At 41.4% G+C, this 20,069-nt stretch overlaps 1 protein-coding gene across 2 annotated transcripts in view; it reads left to right on the forward strand.

Annotated features, from left to right (window-relative positions):
* syne3 (spectrin repeat containing, nuclear envelope family member 3) overlaps positions 1-20,069 on the forward strand; it is a 118,525-nt gene that overhangs the window by 40,150 nt on the left and 58,306 nt on the right. For both annotated transcript variants that reach the window (XM_060933694.1, XM_060933695.1), the window contains exons 4-8: positions 5,163-5,472; positions 9,160-9,315; positions 12,648-12,992; positions 15,318-15,454; positions 17,629-17,803. In XM_060933694.1, coding sequence (XP_060789677.1) covers positions 5,163-5,472; positions 9,160-9,315; positions 12,648-12,992; positions 15,318-15,454; positions 17,629-17,803 — 1,123 coding nt within the window. The remainder of the gene's footprint in view (positions 1-5,162; positions 5,473-9,159; positions 9,316-12,647; positions 12,993-15,317; positions 15,455-17,628; positions 17,804-20,069) is intronic.

Consider the following 20,069-nt stretch of genomic DNA (forward strand, 5'->3'; position numbering starts at 1 on the left):
ATGCCTTCTTACATATTTGAGAGCATTTGAAATGAAAGGTACACAACACTAATGTAGATGCTGTGCTATAATTCTACTCACTTGATCTGTTTCATTTGATAATCAGTCTCATTAATTATAAATTTTAATCATTTGAACTTTTAACTAGGAAATAAAATTAAATATATATATATATATATATATATATATATATATATATGAGTAAAACCTCACTTTCTAACTGATCCAGAATAGGATTAGAGTTCGAAACTACTTTGGCTATTTGTAATATCTCATCTCATTATCTGTAGCCGCTTTATCCTGTTCTACAGGGTCGCAGGCAAGCTGGAGCCTATCCCAGCTGACTACAGGCGAAAGGCGGGGTACACCCTGGACAAGTCGCCAGGTGATCACAGGGCTGACACATAGACACAGACAACCATTCACACTCACATTCACACCTACGGTCAATTTAGAGTCACCAGTTAACCTAACCTGCATGTCTTTGGACTGTGGGGGAAACCGGAGCACCCGGAGGAAACCCACGCGGACAGAACATGCAAACTCCGCACAGAAAGGCCCTCGCCGGCCACGGGGCTCGAACCCGGACCTTCTTGCTGTGAGGCGACAGCGCTAACCACTACACCACCGTGCCGCCTTATTTGTAATATAAAAAGTTATAAACAAGGCAAAGCAACAAAGTTTAACAAAATGGCAGTTTATTATGACACTGAGTTATAAAAATGTGTTCAGTAAAAGCAGCAGAAAATAAAGCTGATCAGTAATCTTTGTTTTATAACGCACATTAAAGCACACCCAGAAATGTTTAGTTTGGATAGCTGATGTGTTATCTGTCTATTCTGAGAGCTAAGAAATGAAGTTGGGATAAAGACCAATACAATATGTATGATTTTATATTTTCAAAACGTGAGCAAATAAGTTAAAGTGGGGTGTTCTTGTGGGGTGTTCCCAGTATGCAATGGTCACAGAAGAGCTATTGGAGCACAAACTGCTGAAAAAGTTAACGCTGGCTAAAACCGAAAGGTGTCAGCATTAACGTTTTCAGCAGTTTGTGCTACAATAGCTCTTCTCTGGGATAGGACCATATGGGCTTGCCTTCGTGGCCCATGCGAATCAGTGAGTCTTTGGCACCCATGCATACTGGGAACACCCCACATACTATGCATACTACCCACTGCATACCAGGAACACCCTACAAGATATGGCATTTTGTAAATGCCAGACCCAGTCATCTCGCCATCACAATTTGGTCCTTGTCAAAGTCACTCAGATCCTGACACTTGCCCATTTTTCCTGCTTCCAACACATCAACTTCAAGAACTGACTGTTCTCTTGCTGCCAAATATATCCCACCTCTTGAACAGGTGCCATTGTAATGACATAATCAATGTCATTCACTTTCCCTGTCAGTGTTTTTAATATTTTATCTGATCGGTGTGTGTGTGTGTGTGTGTGTAGGTATATCAGATGCTCACTGGCCGTGCTGTGAAAATTGTGCATGCAGACGCTCATCTAAGTTTCCAAACCTGTCATTGCTGAACTCTTGAATATTTTCTATCATGAATCCTCTCATTAAAAAGCTTATAATCTCTGCTTTCCAAAGAAATTTATGTCGTTAAGATCTGTTCAATACTTTGGGAGTAACGGCAGGTTGAATTTGGTACAACAGAGTAAAAACTTTCTGCTTGCGTGATGTTGGGAAACTGACGGTGCTTTTTGAGTCACGGGAATGTGGTCAGGCTCTCTCTCTCTCTCTCTCCTGATCGGTTTCTGACTGGATTACTTGTGAATATCAATCAGATAACGTTTATAGGGATGTTCTCTCGCTCTCACTATTTCTGATGATGTATCCAGCAAAATTTTTCGTCAGCTAGTTTTGATGTTATGCTTCACGGGAGACTTTGAAGTGATTTTTTCATAGCTTTACCTACTTGTTTTTTCAAATCAAATCAAATACATAAATAAATAGCTATTTTAGAATATAACTGTCATTGCTTTGATGAAAAATATTGAGATCTTAGTGGTTGGAATGAGATTTAAAAAAAGCAAAACAACAGAAGTCAGAAACGTGAGTGTCAATTTCAATTCAGTTAATGTGAATTGTTTATTGGATGTGGATCAGACAGTTTTTTTTCGAGGTTCACCTGGAAAGCTGTGAATATTATTATTTATATTCTTTAATGTAAACACTAGTAGGCCCTACTTTTGAGAAATACAAAGGCCTACAGTGCACAAAGAGGGTATTAGAAATAATCTTTCATTACTTTTTTACTGAGTGTACAGATTTAAAATTTTTACCTAATTAGCATAATTAATACAAATTAAAGATTAATTTGCACAATAGTTTTTCACTAATTTTTCAAACTTTGTATTCAGTATACAACCGTCTATGTGCTTGCCAATTTCCATGTAAATATCTTGGAAAAATAAAAAAGTTATCAAGAAAAAAACATTTGATCTCATTGATTAATGAGGCCCATTTTGGACCATGTGATAAAAATACATAATATTACAGCAGTTTTCTAAAAATTAAAAATTTGGCTGTTTTTTTTTTCAATCTTTGATTTGTAATATCTCAAGAACAGATAAACATTTTAATTCTGTAAAAAGTATGTTGTTCTGTATTCAATTCTGAATTCAGTGAGAGCAGAGTCAAGCAATTTGGATTGAATTTTCACCTGATATGCCATATTAGTGCTGTCAAGCGATTAAAATATTTAATCGCGATTAATGTCACGACTGTCATAGTTAACTCGCGATTAATCGCAATTTAATCGCACATTTTTGTCACATGAAAAACCATTGTAATTCTCTTATCAGCATAAAAAAGTGAATGGGCTTGCTTTGTACCAATGTTTGTTTGTTTTTTATTGCAGAGCATAACACGTCTTGTCACAGCCACTGACATCCATAACTTCCATATTAGATGAGAAAACCAAGGGATGAAAAATAAAGTGCATATCACTGTGAAAATAAAAAAAATGTTTTATTTTACTCTTCATTAGTTTCTTTTGAAGAGAAGTATTTGCCATAAAAGAAGAAAAAAACAAATAACAAAAATAAAAAGATTCATCATACGTTCAAAAACGTTCATCATAGTGTGGCACTGTATTCTCTAATTCTCACTGCTTATAACTATACACCTACCCGGTGGAGATGAGCTGGGAAACTGAAGACTGAAGGAACAGTATTGAAAATTATTTTTCCAGTCTCACCTGTGAAAGGTAATCCCATGTGATCTCGTTTGGACGGTAAACCTGTTGGTACAGTTAAACGCAGCACATGAATGAGGCATCTTTATTCTCGGCTACTGTCCAGAGACGGTTGAAGAATCTCCACTTTGCCCCATCCAATATGGCGGCGAGGGTGTTTATATGTCTATGCCTTTCTCCATCACTCACACGTACTCTTATTGAAGCAGCGCGTGACAAGCCTCAACAGGAACTACGGGTGACTTGCAGGGCCAAATTAGAATTTGTGTTAACGGCACTATTTTTTTTAATCGCGTTAAATTGAGATCGCGTTAACGCGTTATTATCGCGTTAACTTTGACAGCACTAATATATATATATATATATATATATATATATATATATATATATATATATATATAATATAGAGAGAGAGAGAGAGATGCAACTGGCGATCTGCGGGGTCCAACCACGGTTTGCAACTCGCCTTCCCAGTGGCCACTTGTTGCCAAGTTACGTAAAAGGTCCATAGCTATACATACTGAATAGTTTGTATCTCCTCATATATACTGTAAATGCATCAGTGATATCATACTTTGGCCTAAATCCTGGGCATGGGCTTTATTCCAACTTTTTGGGGAAAGTTTATTCCACATATTCAGATTCAGGTTCTGCAGCTGCTTCAGTTGGATTTTCTGGACACACCATTCTAAATTATCTGCATGTAGCAGGTGGTGTAGCGGTGTTGTCACTGTGTGGGGTTCTGGGTTCGAGCCCCACGGCCAGCTGGGGCCTTTCTGTGTGGAGTTTGCATGTTCTCCTCATGCCTGCATGGATTTCCTCACTCAAATGGCTACTCTAGATTGCCCGTGGGTGTGTATATGAGTGTGTGTTGGCCCTGTGATGAAAAAAAAATGGCTAGAAAATGTGGACGACGTCACACGCAGTGAGCATGGCCAGTGTTTACGGAAGTAACCTAAAGTTTCCTGTGTCTGACAGTAGCCAGCATGGAGTACCTGGCGATGATGCAGTTGTTGTTGCGACGGAGCCAGAACATGCACAATAGCCTGATGTTAAGGAGGAGGTTGAGAAGGAAGAGGGCAAGGGTTTTGGCTCAGGCGTTCTGCGGGGTAGTGACTGCAACCTCCGTTCAAAGGAACATCAAAGCCATGTTGTTGTAACTTTTTTTGAGAGACCCGCCGCCTACTTCAGCGCAGAATAGTGACGTTTGTGGCTTGTTGATGACGTGTAAGTCGGATGAATGCGACCTGGCGGTTCAGACTGAAGTCGCATATGAAAAGATCGGATAGGAATCGGAATTAGGACCACATATCCAAACGGCCTGGGTCGGATTTGAAAAAATCGGATCTGTGTCGTTCATATTGTCAATAAAAGATCGGCTACAGGTCACATATGGGCGAAAAAATTGGATTTGAGTCACTTCAGCCTGCAGTATGAACGTAGTGTGAAAGTTTTTGTTTGTTTGCTTTTTTGCCGTAACAAAAAGTAGTTTGTCGTCCTAGTTGTAATTATTACATTAATCAATACGTATTTGGTTTAATTTAACAATATGGCTTCTATCCTTATTAGTCAGCCTTGTGTAATATAGCACTTCGTGTTATTTTGTATTTTATTTATTTATTTATTTATGATTAAAAAATATAAAGCCCACTGTTCCCAACATACATTTGTGACCATACTCATGCAAACTTAATCCTGTAAATGGACATATCAGTATACATCACGTCAAGTAAAACCTATCAGACTTTGGTGTGTGTGTGTGTGTGTGTGTGTGTGTGTGTGTGTGTGTGTGTGTGGTATTTAGCATTACAAGCTGTATATGAAGTCCATAATGAGTTCAGAATGTCAGTGAAATTATACCCTTTCTTGTTAAAGACTGATACTCATGGCGTCCAGTTAAAACTGTTGTTCATGACTTATCATGTGTCTTTGGTATTGTTTCTACTGTAGCCGTATCGAGTGGGTGTGGTTGCACTGGAGCGAGTACCTGAAGGCCCATGAGGAGTTCAGTATGTGGCTGGTTAAGCTGCAGCGGCTGGTGGAGCCTCAGCTGGAGCTGCAGCTGGGTCTGAGGGAGAAGCTGTGGCAGGTAGAGCATCACCGCGTGATCTGCAGTGACGTAAAGGCCCAGGTGCCACTGTTAGAGCGCCTTCTGGATGAGGCCTCTGCACTTTATAACCGCACCCAGGACCCCAGCGTGGACGAGCACGCTCAGAACACACTTCAGGAGGCATACAACAACGCCCGCACCAGGGCAGAGGTAACCTTCAGGCAGTCAGGAAAACAGAAAAGATTTTTGAATTTGTTTGGAAAAGGAAGGAAATTGAGGATTTTTAAAATGCTGTTGGCCACAAGGTGGTGATTAATTTCCAATAACAGCAGCTCTGAGAGTAGTTCCAGCTGCAAGACAAATCACAGGGTTTATATCATCGACTGTAGAAAACATGGCTCCGTTTCCTCCTATTCGATAGGAACGAAGCCAAAATTCCTCTGCCATGTTGTCAAATTTGGAAGTCGAAGTCAGGTACACCCACTCCTGTTGTAGCCACGCCCCCTCCATCCAATATACAGAGGTAGAAATGATCAAATGAATATGATTCCTTCCTCAAATTCTCTTTCTTACTTGAACAGTTTCAGCTGGAGATATTTCTTTAATACGGATGTGTCCAGGAAGGACATTTATCACATGAACTGGAAATTCACTGACATTGACGTGATTAAAATCATTGAAATGATTAGCCAGGGCTGTCAATCACTTCATTCCCAAGTGGAGCCACGCCTTCTTACAGTATAGTAGAATACAACTAAAAAATAGGTACCCTATGGGTACATGTGGCTACTGCTTATAAATAAAATAGTTTTCTGATACCATGTCCATACAGCAAATATAGCATATATTTACTCTGTGAAGCAGTAGCCAAAAATGAAGCGTAATCCAAAAACAAACAATTTAAAAATCACAGAAATAAAATATACCAAGTGTCTGTACTTTTATATTATTCTACTCTTACTGCTTACAGTTTTTTAAACTGAAGCCTCCGAACCGAAGCTGGCATACACACACTGTCGCCATGACCGAAACTCTTATTTCCTGGAAATGGCCTGGCGCTAGAGCTCAGTGGTCTCAATAGTCTTTTCGACAACTTCCTGTAACAACTCGGAAGTGCGTCACATCTATATCGCACATGGGACCACTGGCTGAAGAAGGCGAGGAAAGGGGGACAACCTGGAGTATATTTTAAAATAGGAACGCACTTTCCCTCAGTAATAAGCATAAACATGTCTGAAAGCGATTTCTTTCATCTAGTCCATTTATTTCGAATGGTGAACCGAATTATATACACTCACCGGCCATTTTAATCGGAACTTATGTATGCACATGCGCAGTGCATGCTTGTTACAATCATTCTTACGTTCTTACAACACGATGACATAGTGACTACAGCCTCTATATGAGCCACAAAAACATTATTCTATCCACATTCACTGGATATGAAAGCAATCGCACGCTCTGATTGGCTACTCTACTACGAGGCTATCTGCTCATATACCGTGAGTAGAGAAAAACAAAATGGTGTATCATGTATTTAAAAGAAACAAGAACAGCTAAAAGCACTTTCAAGCACCACTGTGTGTGTGTGTGTGTGTGTGTGTGTGTGTGTGTGTACACACACATACACACACACACATTATATATACACACACAGTGGTGCTTGAAAGTTTGTGAACCCTTTAGAATTTTCTATATTTCTGCATAAATATGACCTAAAGCATCAGATTTTCACACAAGTCCTAAAAGTAGATAAAGAGAACCCAGTTAAACAAATGACACAAAAATATTATACTTGGTCATTTATTTATTGAGGAAAAGGATCCAATATTACATATCTGTGAGTGGTTAAAATATGTGAACCTTTGCTTTCAGTATCTGGTGTGACCTCCTTGTGCAGCAATAACTGCAACTATGTTTCCGGTAACTGTTGATCAGTCCTGCACATCGGCTTGGAGGAATTTTAGCTCATTCATCTGTACAGAACAGCTTCAACTCTGGGATGTTGGTGGGTTTCCTCACACAAACTGCTCGCTTCAGGTCCTTCCACAACATTTTGATTGGATTAAAAGTAAGGACTTTGACTTGGCCATTCTTTGGTAAAACGACTTGTGTGCTTAGGGTCGTTGTCTTGCTGCATGACCCACCTTCTCTTGATATTCAGTGCATGGACAGATGTCCTCACATTTTCCTTTAAAATTCGCTGGTATAATTCAGAATTCATTGTTTCATCAATGATGACAAGCCGCCCTGGCCCAGATGCAGCAAAACAGGCCCAAACCATGATACTACTACCACCATGTTTCACAGATGGGATAAGGTTCTTATGCTGGAATGCAGTGTTTTCCTTTCTCCAAACATAACACTTCTCATTTAAACCAAAAAGTTCTATTTTGGACTCATCCGTCCACAAAACATTTTTCCAATAGCCTTCTGGCTTGTCCACGTGATCTTTAGCAAACTGTAGACGAGCAGCAATGCTCTTTTTGGAGAGCAGTGTCTTTCTCCTTGCAACCCTGCCATGCACATCATTGTTGTTCAGTGTTCTCCTGATGGTGGACTCACGAGCATTAACCAATGTGAGAGAGGCCTTCAGTTGCTTAGAAGTTACCCTGGGGTCCTTTGTGACCTCGCCGACTATTACACGCCTTGCTCTTGGAGTGATCTTTGTTGGTCGACCACTCCTGGGGAGGGTAACAATGGTCTTGAATTTCCTCCATTTGTACACAATCTGTCTGACTGTGGATTGGTGGAGTCCAAACTCTTTAGAGATGGTTTTATAACCTTTTCCAGCCTGATGAGTATCAGCAACGCTTTTTCTGAGGGCCTCAGAAATCTCCTTTGTTCGTGCCATGATACACTTCCACAAACGTGTTGTGAAGATCAGACTTTGATAGATCCCTGTTCTTTAAATAAAACAGGGCGCCCACTCACACTGATTGTCATCCCATTGATTGAAAACACCTGACTCTAATTTGACCTTCAAATTAACTGCTGATCCTAGAGGTTCACATACTTTTGCCACTCTCAGATATGTAATATTGGATCATTTTCCTCAATAAATAAATGACCAAGTATAATTTTGTCTCATTTGTTTAACTGGGTTCTCTTTATCTCCTTTTAGGACTTGTATGAAAATCTGATGATGTTTTAGGTCATATTTATGCAGAAATATCGAAAATTCTAAAGGGTTCACAAACTTTCAAGCACCATTGTAGCTACAACTTACACAGGGGACTTGTACAAAGGATGCTTCACATGAACTAAAAAAAGAAAGGAGGGAGGGAGGGAATAAAACACTTCAGGATATGCTGTGATAAGGAACTAGATTACACAAAATAGATTGTGGTAATATAATCGCTGATTATTTTCCTAGAACACCAAGTCCCCAAAGAGTTTTATTTAATTATTCATCAATGGCTTGAGCTATTACTGCCCTTAACTATATCATATATAAAGAGTTAAATGATTTGTAATTTTTCTTTTGTAAAAGATGATTCATCTCTTCTAGTTATTTGTAGTATTTAAAAATAAAGCATCATGTGTATGCGAACATTACAGTACCTTGTGTGCTAAATCTCTTCTGTTAAGCCAGTGAATCATTTTTGGAATGTTAGATAAAGAATACAGTCTCATCCGATCCTTCAGTTGTCTCGTTTCTTTTATGCATTCATGTCTGAACACGTTTCATACCAGATCACTGTGGTTTCGCAGCAGCATTCATTACAAAATGAAATAAATAATCCTTTACTATTATATGACTTACTGTGATGTGCTTCATTTTCAGTGCAAAAGAAGATCCACTTATTCATACATCTGACTGAAAAAAAAACTCTTTTAGTGGATTTTTTTCTTGTTTCTGAAGGTCATCATGTGCTTGTTGTTACTGATTTGCAGGACAGACTCGCTCTGGTGCAGAAAGTTGCAGAAGAGCACCAGCAGTACCAAAGCCGAGTTCACGATTTCCAAACATGGTTGGTGATAAAAACGGAAGAAGTGAGTTCTTTCACAGAGATAGAGGACGTTTCGGAGAATCGACTGCAAGCCCTTCAGGTACTCAAACCCACTTAAGTAGGAAAGGGGGAGGGTGTACATTGATCTACTGAGGAAAAATAGTTTTACTTTGCAAAGGACAGTGAGTCATGCTGATGGTGAATAGGGCTCAGCTCTCTTCATTACTTTCTATTCATTAAACAGAATTTAACCAAAATTCATTTACTTTCTGAAGCTTTACCTCCAAGGGTACTTTTGTACATATTAGTCTGCTTGATTCAGTTTGAGTCTGAATCACAGGGAAACTGATTCTTTTGCTTGGTTTATGATGAGGTTTAGTTTCACATTGCACATAATTTAAAAAAAAAATCGGTACCCTATGGGTACATGTGGCTACTGCTTATAAATAAAATTGTTTTCTGATACAATGTCCATACAGTAAATATACAGTTCTGGTCAGAAGTTTACATACAGTGACATGAATGTCATCTTGGATACGAATGTCCTGCCAATATTTGGGCTTTCAGTAATTTATTTGAACTGTTCTTTTTCTGTGGCAGAATGTGCAGCATACATCTTTAATTAAAAACAAAAAATAAAAATAAACAAAACACTAGAATTTGGTGCACAAGTTTTAATTTTCTTTGGGTTTTCTGAAATCAACACAGGCTCAAAATTATACATACAGGGTCAAAAATTTACATATGCTCACTTAGATTATTAATTCAAAGTTGCTGAAACTTCCAAAATATCTCTTATCTTGCCAAGGTCGAGGTCTCTTAACTTCCTGTTAGTGATCATGATTGACGACAGCTGGTAGCTTCTCTGTGCCTTCATGAAAAGGGTTTGCTTACAGCACTCATTGGATTGACCAACACACAGTTGGGAAAGTCCAAGGAGCTCAGTGCAGATCTGAGAAAGAGGATCGCAGATCTACACAACTCCGAAATGTCTCTGGGAGCCATTTCTAAACAACTGCAAATTCCAAGATCAGTTCAAATAATTGTATCAAAGTTATTGTGAGGTGTAGTCACTTTGCCAAGCCACTTTGCTTCAAGAAAACCCAAACTGTCACCCTCAGCTAAAAGGAAATTGGTTTGGATGGTCAGGAACAACCTGGGAAACACCATGGTACAGCCCTGCCATGAACTGGAAACTGATGGATCACTGTCTATAGTTCAGATCACCATGGACTAAGAGGTTGCTATCCAAGAAATAACCCCCTGCTCCAAAATTGACACCTTCAAGCTTAACTCAAGTTTGAAGCTGACCACACGGACAAAGAAAAAGCCTTCTGGAGGAAAGCTGTATGGCCAGATGAGACAAAGATTGAGTTGTTTGGCCACAATGACCACCATGTACAGAGGGACAATGTACCAGCTGGTGGTGGTGGTAGGATCATCATGCTCTGGCGTTGTTTTGCTGCTAATGGAACTGGTTCATTGCACAAAGTGGATGGAATAATGAAGAAGGAGGACTACCTCAGAATTCTTCAGCATAAACCATCAGAAACTTGAAACACGACTTGGGAGTTACAACAGGGCAATGAACCCAAACATGCATCAGAGCTGGTTGTGGAGGATAAAGCAGGCTAACATTAAGCTTAAAACTAGCCCTGACTTCAACCCTATTGAAAATATATGCACCGCGCTTAAGTCGAGTCCATACCAAGAAAAAAAAACAAATTTAATTGAACTGTACCAATTCTACAATGAAGAGTCGTGAAATATCCAACCAGAATTCTGCCAGAAGCTTGTTCGGTCAAGGTGAATCTTGTGAAGAGACATTTTACCCAAATATTAGGTGTGCTGTATGTATATTTTTGACCCTGTATGTATAATTTTGACCCTGTGTTGATTTCAGAAAACCCAAAGAAAATTAAAACTTGTGCACCAAATTCTAGTGGGTTTTTTTTTTTAATTATTATTAATTAAAAATGTCTGCTGTACAGTCCTGCGATAACCTGGCGACTTGTCCAGGGTGTACCCCGCCTCTCACTCATAGTCTACTGGGACAGGCTCCAGCTTGCCTGCGACCCTGTAGAATGGGATAAGTGGCTACAGTTAATGGATGGATGCACTGTATGCTGTACATTCTGCCACAGAAAAAGAACAGTTCAAAGAAATTACTGACAGGCCAAATATTGGCATGACATTCATATTTAAGATGACATTCATGTCACTGTATGTAAAATTCTGACCACAACTGTAGCATATATACGTTATCATTTATACTCCCCTCATTTCTTGCAAGCATCACCAAGCTGTGAGCAGCATCAGGGCTTGTAGTATTTTGGTTCCCAATTTTGTTTACTGTGTTTTGTTCAAAATACAGTGCTGTGAACTACTATATCTATTTTCAAAATAGTAAGAAAGCACTTGTTCATGAATTGTCTTAGAAGCATTATTTAGTACTAATGAGCACTTTTTATTTCACAAGTGGAGTGTAAAGACTCTAAAATAAAAAAAAAATTAATTAAAGTGAATAGTAGAAGTTTGACTAATTATACTTTTAACTTTCACTCTTTGTTTTCACAAAGGAGCTGATTTATTCCCGCATGAGACTTTTGTAATTGCAAACCGAGCGGATCACTCGAAAGATTCCAATGTTGTCTTTGCTGCCTTCTCGAGTCTTTGTTGAATGGCTGGAATTCTTGGCATAAATATCTGCCAAAAAGCTCAAAAAAACTTACAAAACCTTTCATTTGACCTCTCAGAAGGACCAAACAAAAGCTGTGATAATCAAAAGGTAAATGTTCTTAAAATAAACACCACTTACTTGATATCAAATCAGTAGCCTTGGTGAACCATGAGGTGAATTTCGTTTATCTTTTTATCTGCTGATTATCTTTTGATACTACGAAGTTATAACGAGGTTTCTCTTTTTTCGTTTCTGGTTCTGATTGGTTCCAAAGTTTATCAAGAAGTAGAATGGGTAATCGAACTTGGTCAGATAAGTGCTGATTGGTTACAAAGTTTTGCTATTGTTACACTCATTCTTACAACTCGATAATATAGTGGCTACTGCCTCACTTCGCCTCTAGGAGGCAGTAGCCACAAAAACAGAGAGCAGATGTGCGAGCAAAAATAAGTTTCAAGGCTTTAACTGAAACTGGTCAAAACATGCATGCAAGCATGCCAAACAAATATCTCTACCAGTTATTTATTATTTGGTCCTTAGCCCAGAGTGATTACTGTGTTCTCAGCTGTCTAAAGATGGAAAACACACCAAGGTTCCATTCAGACAGACGAAAGCACCCTAAATATACTTATTTTATTGCTCATATTTTAATGCTAACTTAACTTTTGAAAGCTGGACTAAATTTGTCACAAAAACTGTATTAACCTGCATAAAGGTCACATCACCTAAATCCACTCGGTTGCTCTTTCCAGGACCTGGATGCCAGTGTGGCCCGTGAAGAAGAGACGTTACTGTCCATCGAAGGCCAGGCCGAGGCTGTAAAGACCAACACGTCACCTGCAGGAGCTGAGTTAATCACAGAGGAGCTGGAAGAGCTGCGGTTGGCATGGCAGAAGTTGCGGCTGGCGCTGGTGGAGATCCACGCTGAGCTGAAGGGCTCTGTGGATGCCCAGAGAGAGTATCACACCCGGCGAGAGGAGCTAACAACGGGCATCAAGCGGCTCCGAGTCCTTGTGCAAAAAATGAGCCAGCAGCTGGAGAATAAAGGTGGAGAGAGGAGCGAGGAGAACATGGTGTCTCAGTGGAAGAGCTATACAGTGAGTGTGCACTCTCACTTTCTAACACTATTTAAATCCTTAAACTCTGGGCCACAAGATAACATGCTATGTAGTGAACATAGCAGAAATAGCACATAGCCTGCATACGTGCCATTTCTGGAAGTAATTGTGGAGTAGAAAAAACACCTGGGGAGAATTCCTGACCAGGGAGTAAGAGATAATCACACCCCACTAAGAGGAATTTCCCAAGAGGTTTTGGTTGAATTGTACAGCAGGTTCACCGTAAAGTTAGCATTAGTTTGATATTTTGATAGGCACAGAGGCCATGCCTCCTTCATTGTGACTGATAGGCACAGAGGCCACGTCTCCTTCACTGAGACAAATAGGCACAGAGGCCACGCCTCCTTCACTGAGAGTAATAGGCACAGAGGTCATGCCTCCTTCATTGTGACTGATAGGCACAGAGGCAACACCTCCTTCAGTAAGACTGACACAGAGGCCACGCCTCCTTCACTGAGACTGACCGGCAGAAGCCACACCTTCGTCATTGGTACTGATAAGCACAGAGGCCACGCCTTCTTCATTGAGACTGACTGACACAGGCCAACTCCTCCTTCATTGTGACTGATAGGTAGAAAGGCTACGCCTCCATTGTGACTGACGGACTCAGGCCACAGCTCCTTCAATAAGACTGATAGGCACAGAGGCCACACCTCCTTCATTGTGACTGATAGGTACAGAGGCCACGCCTCCATTGTGACTGACCGACACAGAGGCAACACCTCGTTCACTGAGACTGACCGGCCAAAGCCACACCTCCGTTATTGGTACTGATAAGCACAGAGGCCACGCCTTCTTCATTGAGCCTTACTGACACAGAAGCCACACCTCCTTCATTGAGACTGATAGGCACAAAGGCCACACCTCCATTGTGACTGATGGACTCAGTGGCTACACCTCCTTCAGCAAGACTGACAGGCACAGAGGCCACGCCTCCTTCATTGTGACCAATAGGCACATAGGCCACGCCTCCTTCATTGTGACTGATAGGCACAGAGACCACACCTCCTTCAATGAGACTGACAGACACAGAGGTCATGTCAGCTTTATTGTAAGTGATGGAGCCAGAGGCCACACCTCCTTCATCAGGATTAACAGGAACTGAGGCCACACAATGGCACAGAGGTCACACCTCTGTTAGTATTTACAGATACTTAGACCACACCTCCTTCACTAGGACCGCCTAATCACTGGGACATTGTTTGCTAAGGCTAGTTAACGAGTGTTAGTTTGTTTTTACATAAGTTATGTACTGTTCGATCAAGCTCGCAGAAAAGTAGTTATCTACTATAATGCTGTACATTTGGGATTAAATGAAAATAAGGTACTTATTTCGATGATATTACACTAATGCCGCTTTTCCACTACAAACGCGGCTGAGTCGGGCTGAGCCGTGCCGTGCTGAGTCGAGCTGAGCGGGGCTGTTGGAGTTGCATTTCGACTACAACCGCGCTGAACCGTGCTGGCTGGAAGTGGGTGGACACATTGGGTGGAGTTAGCGAAAGTGGGTGGACGTCACGTGATGTCGTTAAGCAGCGCAAACAGTGACATCAGTGATCTTTTAAGCGGTAGTCTCACGACCCGAATAGTAAACAATAAACATGGAGGACATGGAGTCGTTAGTGTTGCTGGTCTTGGTGCTGTGGCTTGTTGTCACCGACAACGCGGACAGATACTGGCAAGAGCGTATAGATGAGGCGAGGCACATAAGGCTTCAGAAATTCTCGTAATTCGTAATTCTTCTCCTTCCGGGTTTGCGGTGTTTACAGATCCCAGCGCGCTCGCGGGGCGTGTGTGGGCATGTGAGGACACTCCTCCTCACCAATCAGTGCACAGGGGAGTGTCTGCTCACGCCCCCAGCCTCACTCGGCTCGCTTTGGCTCGCTTCAGCCCCACTCCAAAACGGTGCGAGTTTTAGGGGCTAAGCAGGGCTGAAGCGAGCTGAGTCGTGCTGGTTTTTGGTAGTCGAAACGTGAGCCGTGTCAGGCTGAAGTGAGCTGAAAAAGGGTAGTGGAAAAGGGCCATTAAAGAGTTGCAGTGAAAGAGCTAAATATTAGGTACCTGACATAGCTAGCTAGTGAGATCACAACGCAGTGGAGTGCTGGATCTGAGACACGCTGAGCTGCTCACAATTCAGACAAGATTACAGCGGGGAAAAGTGAAACAGCAAATTTCTCCATACAGCAGAGTTTGTCATTAATACTGTGTGAAAGTTCTTGATATCTGTGTGTATTGTTTATTAGTGATGTGTGTGTGTGTGTGTGTGTGTGTGTGTGTGTGTGTGTGTGTGTGTTCATGCTGCAGGATGTGAGGACAGTCCTGTCGGCCGAGGAGCCTCAGGTCGAGCAGCTCAAAGTCCAGCTGAAGGAGTTATACCGCTTCCCACATGATACCCGAGATCTTACTGATGAAGTCCTGACTGCAGTGAAAGAGTACCAGAGGTGAGCAGAGACTGACACAACAAAGCACACAGTTCACAACCCGTACACAGGATTCACAACCGGTTCACAACCTGTGCACAGGATTCAGAACCGGTTCACAACCTGTGCACAGGATTCAGAACCAGTTCACAACCTGTGCACAGGATTCACAACCCATACACAAGATTCACAACTGGTTCACAACCCGTGCACAGGATTCAGAACCGGTTCACAACCCGTACACAGGATTCAGAACCGGTTCACAACCCGTACACAGGATTCACAACCCATACACAGGATTCACAACCGGTTCACAACCCATACACAGGATTCACAACCCATACACAGGATTCATAACCGGTTCACAACCCGTGCACAGGATTCAGAACCGGTTCACAACCCGTACACAGGATTCAGAACCGGTTCACAACCCGTACACAGGATTCACAACCCATACACAGGATTCACAACCGGTTCACAACCCATACACAGGATTCACAACCCATACACAGGATTCATAACCGGTTCACAACCCGTACACAGGATTCACAACCCATACACAGGATTCACAACCCGTACACAGGATTCACAACCCGTACACAGGATTCACAACCCATACACAGGATTCAGAACAGGTTCACAACCCGTACACAGGATTCACAACCCATACACAGGATTCACAACCCGTACACAGGATTCACAACCGGTTCACAACCCGTACACAGGATTCACAACCCATACACAGGATTCACAACCCGTACACAGGATTCAGAACCGGTTCACAACCCGTACACAGGATTCACAACCCATACACAGGATTCACAACCCGTACACAGGATTCACAACCGGTTCACAACCCGTACACAGGATTCACAACCCATACACAGGATTCAGAACCGGTTCACAACCTGTGCACAGGATTCACAACCCGTTCACAACCCGTACACAGGATTCACAACCCGTGCACAGGATTCAGAACCGGTTCACAACCCGTGCACAGGATTCACAACTGGTTCACAACCCGTGCACAGGATTCACAACCGGTTCACAACCCGTGCACAGGATTCACAACTGGTTCACAACCCGTGCACAGGATTCACAACCGGTTCACAACCCGTGCACAGGATTCACAACCCATACACAGGATTCAGAACCGGTTCACAACCCATACACAGGATTCAGAACCGGTTCACAACCCATGCACAGGATTCAGAACCGGTTCACAACCCGTGCACAGGATTCACAACCCATACACAGGATTCAGAACCGGTTCACAACCCGTGCACAGGATTCACAACCCATACACAGGATTCAGAACTGGTTCACAACCCATATGTAGTATATCCCTGATGTGGGTGGAGTACAGAAGAATGGCAGGCAGGAACTGAAGTTCTTGCAAATTTTATTTTTTTCAGCTTTTCAGCTTCACTCGTGCTATTTTCTCTCTCTCTCTCTCTCTCTCTCTCTCTTTCTCTCTCTCTCTCTCTCACCCATACACATGATTCAGAACCGGCTTATAAACCATACACATGATTCAGAACCAGTTTATATACTGTACACACGATTCAGAACCGGTTTACAAACCATACAGAAGATTCACAACCCTTTCACCTGACTCATGACCTATACACACGAGTCATGACCTGTCCACATCATTCATAATCAGTTTACACATCGTTCACACAATTTATGACCCATTCACACGATTCACGGCCTGTTCACACGACTGATAATCTGAACATGTGATTTACTAAATACTCACATGCTCCACAGCTCATCACTCATCAGTGGAATGCAGCCAAGTCTGAGGCGCAGGTGTGCATAAACATGTTTTACACTCTGAGTGGTGTCATTTAGAGTATGCTAACAGCACAGACATACAGGTTATTATAAGGTAATAATTTATGCCTCGGTTATGTCTTTACTTAATTTATTACTGTGTTATCATGATATATTTAGTATGTTTCATGAATTCAATTTTTTGTAAGTAGTAGCAATAGTAGCTAACAGCAATCGTTAATTATTTTCCCATAACAACATGTCCCCAAGTGTTTTATTCCATCTCTCTTTCAGTTCTTCACCATTTTCCATATCGCTAGTTCCATATATAATTGTCTGACCCTTTCTAATTTGTCTGTAGACTGCCCACATGCTGGACATTGTTTTGATGCTTCTGTGTGTCTTGTGTGTTGCAGTGTGAAAGGACGTACGTTCCGGCTCTGCTCAGAGAGCGAGACAGCTCTGAAGCAGCTCCTACAGGACCCCCTGCATTTCTTTAGTCAGTGGAGTCAGCAGGCGTCTCAGATCCTCGACACCTCTGCCGAAGTCAATGACTTCTCCCACATTGCTGTGCTTGTGCAGAATATCGAGGTAACACACTGTCACAGATGTCAAGACTATAGTACTGCTGCATTTCAACAAATATTTCTTAACACAGAAAGACAAATATATGGTTGTCATTTTGGAAGTGTTTTTTCTTTTTTGGCACTGTTATACAGTCATGTGAAAAAGAAAGTACACCCTCTTCCAGTTACATGGGTTTACCAATCAAGACATAAAAATTCATCTGATCCTTACCAGGTCCTAAAATTATGCAAATCTAACCTCAGGTGTAAAGCAACACACAACAGATTCCACCATGTCGTCATTTATTTAACAAAAATTAAGTGAAAATGCAGACTCCAGGGGGCGGCACGGTGGTTGTAGTGGTTAGCGCTGTCGCCTCACAGCAAGAAGGTCCGGGTTCGAGCCCCGTGGCTGGCGAGGGCCTTTCTGTGTGGAGTTTGCATGTTCTCCCTGTGTCCGCGTGGGTTTCCACCGGGTGCTCCGGTTTCCCCCACAGTCCAAAGACATGCAGGTTAGGTTAACTGGTGACTCTAAATTGACCGTAGGTGTGAATGTGAGTGTGAATGGTTGTCTGTGTCTATGTGTCAGCCCTGTGATGACCTGGCGACTTGTCCAGGGTGTACCCCGCCTTTCGCCCGTAGTCAGCTGGGATAGGCTCCAGCTTGCCTGCGACCCTGTAGAACAGGATAAAGCAGCTAGAGATAATAAGATGAGAATGAGATGAGTTATTCCTTGGATGCCCCCTAGTGGATGTTGGCCATTGTGCACTTCATATTCTGCACAAATTTCCCTGAGCGAGGCGGGAAGCTATCCATATTTCATTTGTAATTTATTTTTATCTCATCTCATCTATATTACACAAAGTTAATCTTTGAGTGGTGACTATATATCACAATTGAGGGAATGTTCTTTATATTATATGGACACATCCACCAAAAAAATGCACAAGTTAACGAAAAGAATTTTAATTTTGAACCGGTTCACCATTTTAACAACGCACGTCTAGTCAGCGGGAAAACACTGGGAGTGACGTCATCAGAGTGAAATATCGGGATTGATTATCCATACAGGACACTTTTTCCATGGAATAAAAACGTGTTTTATTCCCTTCTAGCGGGTTTCATTCATTTGGTTTGATAGCATGTAATATTGCTAGCATATCACTTATCCTACGTGTATTATGTCACTCTATCCAATGGGGAATGAGCATTGAATATGGTTTACGATATCACGTGGTTGTCAAGGCAACATGATGTCACACGTCGGAGACGTAAAACTTCTGCACTATCGAGCAACTGTGACAATTTGTAAACAAACATGGCCACCAGGTTTGCTTCATTAAATACGAAAGATCTTGAGAGAATTTTGAAAGCCAAAGATGCGTTGAACACCTGAAAGGAATGTGTATGTATAATAATAATAGTAATAATGATAATATTGGCTGGCTGTTTTCATGGTATATCAGATATATTCCATTCAGCTAGCATGATATTGAACTCATCTTTGACTCATTGCTAGCTGAGTGGAATATATCTGATATACCATGAAAACAGCCAGCCAATATTATTTAAATACTATACATACAGGACACTTTTCCCATGGAATAAAAACATGTGTTCTATTCCCTTCTAGTGGGTTTATTGATAGCATGCAATATTGTTATCATATCGCTTATCCTCCATGTATTACACCACTCTCCCCAATGGAGAATGAGCATGCAATATTGTTACAATATTGTACGTTGTCAAGACAACACAGTGTCACACTTCAGAGCTCGTGCAAAGATCCAATGACAAAACTTTTCTGCTGCGCATGTGCACAATCATTTCTTTGTCCACTGGGAAAGAGAGAAGACGAGGCTAATCCAGTGCTAGGTTTAAGCACTAAATAAATAAACTGAAAACTAAAACTAAAGACGTGTTGAACACCTGAAAGGCTACCAAAACTTAATTATATATTCTTCGCGCATATTTACAAGAGAAAAACATACCGACGGACATCGAAAAACTGGAAAAGAGACACATCGGAGATGTAAAACTTCTGCGCTAGTGAACGACTGTGACAGTTTGTAAACAAACATGGCCAGGAGGTTTGGTTCGTTAAAAGTGAAAGATTTTGAGAGAATTTTGGCTGCCAGGTCGCTCTGTTGTGTGTAGTTGTTGATGCTGATTTTAAAAGTAACTAAGTAAATTACATCGGGAAATCATACTTAAATCTGAGTGAAAAATGCTGTGGTGAGCGTACGTGGAAGAAGAGTCTTGGGACAGAAATCTTAGTTTCTTGGTCGTTA

The sequence above is a fragment of the Neoarius graeffei genome, chromosome 11 (genome assembly GCF_027579695.1).
Source record: "Neoarius graeffei isolate fNeoGra1 chromosome 11, fNeoGra1.pri, whole genome shotgun sequence".
NCBI lineage: Eukaryota > Metazoa > Chordata > Actinopteri > Siluriformes > Ariidae > Neoarius > Neoarius graeffei.